We start from the raw sequence: 9043 nt of genomic DNA, 5'->3' as shown, positions 1-9043 counted from the left end.
ATTTTGTTTATTATTAAGATATATATTCGCAGCGATAGTTTTTATTATAAAATATATATTTGTAAATAATAAATCATACCATGTTTTTTGTTTGTTGTTTAACGCAGCACCCAGCAATACATTTATATGACGGCGGTCTGTTAATAATCGAGTCTGGACCAGACAATCCAGTAATTGACATCATGAGCATCGATCCACTCAATTGGGATACGATGACGTGCATCAACCAAGACAGCGAGCCTGACCACCCGATCCCTTTAGTCGCCTCTTACGACAAGCATAGTCGTCTTTTAGGGCAAGCATTGGTTTCTGAAGACCTATTCTACCCCGGGTCTTCACGGGTCTCATGCCATGTAAAAGTCTGGATTTTACACTATATGTTAAATTAATACTATGGATTTTCCATGAACAATGATATAGGTTTCAGTTAGAAACGAATTATATGTACGAAAGAATGTTTTATTTGCAATATATTTTCTGCTTTTCCTGGCTAAATTTTATCTTGATATTTTAAGAAGTTTCCTATTCTATTCTTATTCAAATTTTATTTTCTGGTAAAAAAACCATGCAACGACACTTTTCACAATTTTTCGCACGTTTATCAGCTTGTCATGAATGTGTGAGAAAAGAATAGATTGATTTTTACAACATTTCTAAATGATTTCGCGAATTAGTGCGCTTTGGCAATTTGCACGATTCTAGTTACATAACACGGGAAATCGCAAGATAAAAGATCGGACAGTCGCAGCTGTGCACTCGCCTCGTTTAGAAATTGTTTATCACGTGACTCGCCAAGCGTGGTTTTATTGGCCGGTTCAAGCTACAGCGGGGAATTCAACGGGTAGACACACAACACGAATGACCTGACCTGACAAGACAAGAGAGTTTCAAAATTTTCGTCTGTTTGAAGCTGCTGTCTTAAGTGGAGTCACTTTACTTAACTGAACTACATCTCTTAGAGACTACCAACTCACCTGAGAGTGGTATATTTATTGAAACGAGTCTCATTTCATCCCTTGGAGGCTCGTGAAACAAACCAGATATGTCTCTTTTACAACAAACCAGGACTAATTTTGGAGATGAAAATGCAGAAGGCACGAGGAAGACAAAGGGACTTTCAGTTAAATCTTCAAACCAAGCTGCTCCAAAGCGAACAGCTCTTGGCACGATAACTAATCAAGTTAGGAAGCAACCATCTCGTGCTGCTAAGGTAAGTTGGTTTCAGTTATGAACGTCCGGGAAGCCATTGACCTCCACAGACAAAAGCACACGTTTTCAAGATATGTTCACACTTCTAGTAATACTTTGACTGCAAAATGATAAATTAATGTTTGTGAACGGGATATTTTCTGCTAATGCCGTGTTCACGATGCTTACCATCCACATATCCATTGACAACATACATAACGCTGCACTGCGTTCAAGTTCAAAATGCATCGGCCATATTGGCACAGCTGTTCAAAAGAGTTGCCCAGCCCACTGTTTGCCCTACTGTATGATTCATGATAAAATCTGGAATAATTTTGAGAAGTGCATTTATGTGGTGGTTTCTATATTTTCAGGGTAGTAATTATTCCACGGGTCAAGATGAAAATGGCTTTGCACGTCAGAAGCCTTTCGCAGATTCTACCCAGGGATTTTCAATCTTTGTCGACGAGGAACCAACTCTACAAGCTCTTAAACCAGTATCAGTATGTCACTCGACTGATTCGAACACATCGGGCATTAAGCTATCAGACGCAGTGACTTCATTATCAGATGTTTCATCAACGCTCACATCACTTCAAGACAATGCCATTCATGTTGACGAAATTGGTAAGTAGGCATAAACTTCAAACGCCAGAATCAATATAGGAAATCTGAACGTTTGAAATCGTATGGGGTAGTCCAATATCTTAAATCAAAAGAAATCTAAGTTATTCCAGCAACCACTTTGACCTTCCTAGAGACTTCATGTCTACAGTTAAAAATAATTTTAGTTAAATGTTATTCTTAAACTTATACTATAGTTCTTTCCACAGTTCCTCAGAGGTGACTTGTATTTTGCTGATAACATGAATTAGAGGGCTATTAATGATTATACATTACATCCTCTGTCTATTTTTTCTGCCAAGACACATACTGACAGTTTGGCATTCTTGACATCCCTGATTTCATTTGTGACTTATAACACTTTCAGATTCACCCATGGTATTGGACACAACACTTGACGAATCATCTGTGTCCAAACCGTTGGACAGAGAAGCCGTGATACTAACTGTTCCAGAATATGCAGAAGATATTTACAACTACTTGAGAGAAGCTGAGGTATGAGCAACATCAGTGTTGATGCTATTGGGGAATATTGGACAAGCAAAATATATAATGTAACTCAATATTCATGACTTGTGAAAATATTGCTCATTCATGTTTGGGACAACAATTCATTTATTTTTTTTATGAACTGATTTTAAAAATAACTTTTTCAATCCTGCAGCTCAGAAACCGTCCAAAACCAGGCTACATGAAGAAGCAGCCCGATATCACCAACTCTATGCGCAGCATCCTTGTTGACTGGCTCGTAGAGGTGGCAGAAGAGTACAAACTACACAGGGAGACACTCTTCCTTGCCGTCAACTACATAGACAGATTCCTCTCGCATATGTCCGTCAACAGAGGCAAATTGCAGCTTGTTGGTGCTGCTAGCATGTTCCTTGCTGGGTAAGTGTTTCATTGACCTTTTTGCTTTTTTTTTAGAAATTGTCATGACTGCAACAAGTAAATTTATCACTATAAAAGAAACCCTTGGTTATTTTCCCACAAATTATCATAATGTGACCAATTGTGTGGTGTTACTTCATGTGATTTCTTTTCTTTCAGGAAATACGAGGAGATCTATCCTCCAGATGTTGCAGAATTTGTCTACATTACTGATGATACCTACACAGCACAACAGGTAATTTGTCCTGTTAGAAAAAAATAAAATTGTCAGTGATCAGTTATTCACTGAATTTGTCGGGACAGTGGGGTAGCTTAGTGGTTTAAGGACTCTCATCTGGATTCGACTCACCACGTAGGTACAATGTGTGAGGCACATTTCTGGTGCCCCCCTGCCGCGATATTGCTGGAATGTTGCTAAAAGCTGTGTTAAGCCATACTCAACCACTCAATTTGTCTTCAACAATATTTATTTTTAATGCAAGTGGTAAGCTTTACATATCTAGCAATGTATGCAGAATTTTAGGATTGGATTGTCTTTCTAGGTACATGCACAGGATTAGGAATAGTTTTCCCTTGATAAAATGGGCCTGCTTGCACAAAGCAATCTTAGTGCCATGCTTTAACATAGGCTTATGGCGTAGTGCTAAGATCGCATTGTGCAAGTGGGCCATGGTGTCATAATTACTTATGGACTGGGACCCTGCTACAGGACCACTGCTTGTCCATGCATTGTCAATTTTGAAACCCTTGCATGCTGATCAGTTAAAAGGTGTATTCCCTATCAGTTGTACATGCAACAGACATGCAATATTACAAGTTCATTGTCAATTTTGAGGACAATGACATAACTACTGTACAGATACCTTTTTTGTTATTTTTCCATTCTTCTAAAACATCTTGTATTTTCCAGGTTCTAAGGATGGAGCACCTCGTTCTGAAAGTCTTATCCTTTGATGTAGCTGTACCAACAACAAACTGGTTCTGTGATAGATTTTTGAAGATCAGCAATGCAGATTCCAAGACAGAACACCTAACCATGGTAAGTTTCATATAATTCTGTTCAGTTTCAAAAACTACAGTACACCAACTTAGTTAATAATTTATGAAAATACCTATTTCATGCTTTTACCCAATCACCCTTTTAAGGCCAAGCTAATTGTGATAGACATACAATGTTAAGTTCTACACCACACATCACTGCTTTGACACAAAGGATAAGTCATTAGTCAGTCATTTTAGTGAATGTAGTAGCAACCAAGAGATTGTAACCTATAATTGTATTTTTCATTTAAAAATGCCTTACGAGAAAATTAACATTTTCTGTATTGCTGCCGATTCATCAGCATTGAGTGTTTTCCTAATTCAGGGTACAATATGAGTTTGACGCTGCAATCTTTTACCTGGGGTCAGCTAGGACATATGCAAACATATAAAGGCATGCTTTGAATCCCAAAATTTGTCTTTTCTGACACCTTACAATATATACCATCATGTCTCAACATAATTCTTGAAATGAGATTCTGTGTTCAAATTGACACATGTGATTACTTCAATATTGAGGCATGTCCCTTTCGCATTACAGGCTAACTTTTCTTGGACATCTAAATGGTACCATCCTTTGTCCAGTAACATATCTAGAATTTCAAAGCAATTGCCCTTTGTGGACGAAATGTGACATAATTCTCTTTTCTCTGGCAGAGGTTTCACTGCACTGGTTCTGTTTGAGAAGTGAAAGTGTCACCCTCATCTTTCAATATAAAATATCAACCTTTTGATTATCACTAAGCACATAGCTAACTCGTGTTAATATATATTTTATATCAAGAGACTTAGTTGCAATTTTATGACATTTGTAATTTCTACCGACATTTGTTGTTGCAAAATAGGGACTGGTATAAATAGCTATTTTTGTTAATTGTTGTAAGGAAAAATCATTTCATGTACATTATAGCATTTACTCATGAAAAAAAAAATGCTCGCCTTTACAAAAAAAATCAACCTTGTTCAATGAATTTAAAATAGGGTGGACCTTGTATATATAACTCTTAATATTTACATTGACGGACACTTCACTCACTTCTTTACCATTCACCTTTGCTTCATGACAAGTATGGTATACCTTTTCCTTAATGTTAACTTGTTTCTTCCAGTACTTGGCTGAACTTACATTGGTTGAATGTGAACCCTACCTTAAATATTGCCCGAGTCAACTGGCTGCAACAGCGTTGTGCTTGGCTAACTACACACTTGGCAAGGAGTCATGGGTATGTAAACAATAACTGCTTGAATTTCTGGCTTTTCTGAGCATTGGTTTTCAACTGTAGCAGTAAATTTCATCATGATTATCAACCTGTTTTTTGCATTTTGTATGTTAACACCTCCTTTTTTTTGTAATGGACTTATTTAACATATCAAACTTTCATACTATAACCTGTATATCTATGGTCTGAAAGGGTTCTAGCTAAAGAGGATCAGGTGGTAAGATCATGTGTCTTCTTGCCTCAGTGACAGTCTGTCGTACACTTCTATGTGTAAGCCTTGTTCTGATTCTCTTCACATTAACTACTTAACATATTGAAAACACCTTCATAGCATAGATGTTACATTGTCTCCTTGTTTCAGCCGTCATCACTAGAAAGTCAAACAAGGTACAGCCTCACACAGCTGGCAGAAACACTGAAACATCTGTACAGAACATTCTGCAATGCAACAAGTCATCCACAGCAGGCCATCAGGGAGAAATACAGGGCACCAAAGTAAGTTATTTTTTGCATCAATCGATATCCCCAATATTTAACAAAAAGGTTCATACAGGCTTGAATTTAAGGTCCCTCTTGCAAAGCCAAGATTTATTTCATGGTTTTAGTGTAAACATTAAAGCCTTGGATTTGTACAAAATATGTCCGACTGCATTTGTTTAGATTTTGCAACTAATATATGTTGGATTTTAAGATATTTACAAAACTAATGCTTATAAACCCAACTTAAGCCAAAAGACACAAGCCATTTGTGTTCCATGTCTGTATGAACCTTGTACATATATTAAGGGATACTTCAGTTTAACATGGTTTTGATATAAATGTCCTAAATTGAGTAAAATAAACTTCAGTATTTTAGAATATTCTGGTATCTACATGTTTTCCTGTCACACGCCCATGTAAAAGTATTGGTGTTGCAGACTGGATGATTTACTGTGAAATATTTCTTCCTTGATCATAAAATTAGAAACATGCCATTTCAACTTAGCAAAATGGAGAGCGTATATTTGGTATATTTATCAGCAATATGATTGCCTATGGTTCTGCATCAAGACGTCAAATACTCCAAACATTCATATTATTTAGATCTACCACCACTTACATTGTTTCCTTGTTTCAGATACCATCAAGTCTCATTGCTCAGTCCACCAGAAACCCTCTCCCTTGTGCCGTGAAAAGGCTGCCAGTATTAACCCAACGAGCTTTCAGAGGCCAAACAATCCAAATATCATTGTACATTGTACACTATCATCTCTCCAGTGTGTTCATAGACTCTATCAGGAGCCAACCCAGTTGTTTATATCCTCTTATTTAACCTTTTTAGTTCATCTGGAAATTCATTTTATCAACCATGTCATGCTCGTCTGTGCAATAATGCATTTCATAATCTAGAATGTGTGAATCGGGAGTGACTGAGTGAGCGCTTGATGAAATGTCTTGAATGCTTTTACAAATTGACGTTTTATATGGCACTGTACATAAGGCATGCACATGTAAGTTTTATTCATGAGAATTTGTTTGCGTGAATGGAATCAGGTCAAATAACCCTAAATCAGGTCCTTAAATTTTTAACCCAAGATCTTAACTTAGCTTTTATATCAGATTTTTAATGACGTATGTTTTGTATGCGACATTGACTCTGAACAGTAGACATAACAATCACGAAAAAAGAAAATTCAAAGTGACCTGGCTTGATGATATTCATTCAGACCATGCTCTTCCCCTTGACTTTAACTGAATAAAACATTCCTGAATTCTTTATATTTCGTTTTCTTAACTTCGCCTTCTTTTTCTGTCCATTTCCCTTTTTTCGTAGACCAGCTGAGGTTATCTTATCTTTCGTCTGTCATCTGTTTCCCAACTTGGCCTACCTTTGTTCTATCAAATCTAGTGCTATTCCGACATCACCCAGTTATGGTGCATTATGTACAGTTAAGTTTCAGGAGTTAAGGAGGACCATGTACATTTTACTGTATTATTTTAGGGCATCTTATTTCTGTAAGATGTTATGTATATCAACTGAATAAAGTGTACAAAGTATGATAAATAACTTGTTCCTAGTCATTCATATTTCACAAATCTACACCTGCAGATGCCGAGCTGAACAAAAATGCATGACATCTTCTCTATCTTTTCTCAATGCACATCTTGAACCTTTCTGTAAACTGCACTTTAGATTGCACACAAGATTCAGAAGTCGGCATGAAGCGTGGATTGGAGGAGTCCAGTCCCTGCCTGAAAGACAATTTCAGTTGCAACTATATAATTGGGGTCCAAAGGTGAAAAAACATGTTGACATCGAAGGGGTCTAATTTTCTTAAACTATTTAAGTTTGAGAAATAAAATTTTACACTTACTGCTCATGATCTCAATGAGTTGAAAATTGGTCCTGTCGATTACTGTATTACAGGTTATGTTCTTTGCTCAGTGCTTTTCAGCTTGCTGACTACTGCATGAAATTGGAACAAGTTTTTTTTCAAACTGCTGATGTAACATGAATGAAAGTTTGCCTGATCATCTAAGATATTTGTCAATACAGAGTTCAAGAATTGGTGCCATTTATTGGAGATGGGACCTTTTTTGTGTAATTTCATATTACCGGAAATTATTTTGTCGACACATCGGCCTGAGTGTCTTTTAGGTTTTATGACTTTTCAATAGATTATGTTCACAATATATGAATTCTCATGTGTCCCATGGCTTGGGACAGTGATATCGCTATTTCTTGTTTTACTAATTTTAATGGGGGTTGCCAAGAGTGAAAATCCGATGGTCCAGTCTTCCAAAGTCTTCAAAAACTTCCAGACAAAGTATGCTTAAACTGGATTTGACAAATTACAAACGTCTGAAAACAAGTTGCTGAAACACTGCAAAACATCTGATGCCCATATCCAATACATCATCAAATAACAATTTCTTGTTTCCTTTTTTAGACACCATGAAAGACGGGTGTATACTTTGTTTTTGCCCGGCAGACCTTTTATATAAATGTGTCAATGAACTGCAGAAGTTGGATTTGACCAAAGGTGTACGGCGCCTGTGTAGGTGTTCTTTACTAAATGGTACTATTGAGTAATTTTCCACATTTAATTTTTCCCTGCTTCCATGGAAACATGTTAGACTTAGCTGAACATGGGGTAGGTTCTTGAGCAGAACAAAAGCAATTCGACATTTTTCATCCAAACCAGGTGTATTAATCAAGGGCTGAAGTGGTGCTATTTCAGGAATTTTAAAACATTTTTTTCACCCACATCTTTATGCTGCCACTGCCAACTCATTACTTGATATACGCACTATACAGATGTATATTCATTAAACTACTGCTCCAAAGTGTCTTGAGTCTGAGTAATGTCTTGAAAAAGCGATCAAGTCTACATTTCATAGGCCTGCTCAAAAGATGTTTTCAGTGATTTTGGTTTATTCTTTAGGCATAGGTAGATTATTCCACAGATATGACACTGCTGTCTGTCACCTAATGCCCTGGACCTTGATGGCATGATAACGACCATGTTTGGATCACAAGACCTCAGTGATCATTAGGGCTGGCGACTGTACAAGTTACACAGGTGCCAGACCGTGGAGGGGCTTTTAACACAAGAACACGTAGTCAAAATGCTTTTTGCTGGTGGACTGGCAACCACTGGTATGATGTGCTCAAACAATCATTTGAATGTAGCTGCTCATGCTGCTAAATTCCTCTTGCTGTAGGTAGCCATAGAGTGAGTGAGTTTGATTTTACGCTGCTTTTAGCAATATTCCAGCAATATCACGACAGGGGACACCACAAATTAGCTTCACCCATTGCACCCATGTTGGGAATCAAACCACGGTCTTCAGCGTGACGAGCTAACACTTTAACCACTAGGCTACTCGACCGCCCTGGGAACCCATAAAGCGTTACAGTAATCTAGACAGGATATAACCTATGTGTGTATGAGTAGCTTCTGCTGGTCTACCTCGTCATATTCCTGATGTGAAATTGGAACATTGACAGATGGTATTTACATGCATTTCGGGCTGAGAGAAGAAACACCCAAATTACGAGCTTGTGCTGGCGTAATGACAGATGCCAATGGTGATATTAA

General features: G+C 37.4%; 1 protein-coding gene across 1 annotated transcript; it reads left to right on the top strand.

The window, feature by feature from the left end:
• Positions 1-813: 813 nt before the first annotated feature.
• On the top strand, positions 814-7005 carry LOC124133709 (G2/mitotic-specific cyclin-A-like). The gene is made up of 9 exons (XM_046498192.2): positions 814-1210; positions 1563-1815; positions 2180-2307; positions 2477-2700; positions 2860-2935; positions 3611-3739; positions 4851-4964; positions 5323-5456; positions 6079-7005. The coding sequence occupies exons 1-9, from the start codon at positions 1043-1045 to the stop codon at positions 6131-6133; spliced, it is 1281 nt and encodes a 426-aa protein (XP_046354148.1). The 5' UTR covers positions 814-1042; the 3' UTR covers positions 6134-7005.
• Positions 7006-9043: the final 2038 nt, after the last annotated feature.

This window comes from Haliotis rufescens, unplaced genomic scaffold, assembly GCF_023055435.1.
Source record: "Haliotis rufescens isolate VD_foot unplaced genomic scaffold, xgHalRufe1.0.p SCAF_7, whole genome shotgun sequence".
Taxonomy (NCBI): Eukaryota; Metazoa; Mollusca; class Gastropoda; order Lepetellida; family Haliotidae; genus Haliotis; species Haliotis rufescens.
Note: the sequence above shows the minus strand (reverse complement) of the source record. Positions and strands in the feature narration are given on the sequence as shown.

Coding starts and splice junctions, on each gene's coding strand:
- LOC124133709 (XM_046498192.2), top strand. CDS start 1,043: ATGTCTCTTTTACAACAAACCAGGACTAATTTTGGAGATGAAAATGCA. Junction 1,211..1,562: donor AACCATCTCGTGCTGCTAAG/GTAAGTTGGTTT, acceptor CTATATTTTCAG/GGTAGTAATTATTCCACGGG. Junction 5,457..6,078: donor GAGAAATACAGGGCACCAAA/GTAAGTTATTTT, acceptor TCCTTGTTTCAG/ATACCATCAAGTCTCATTGC.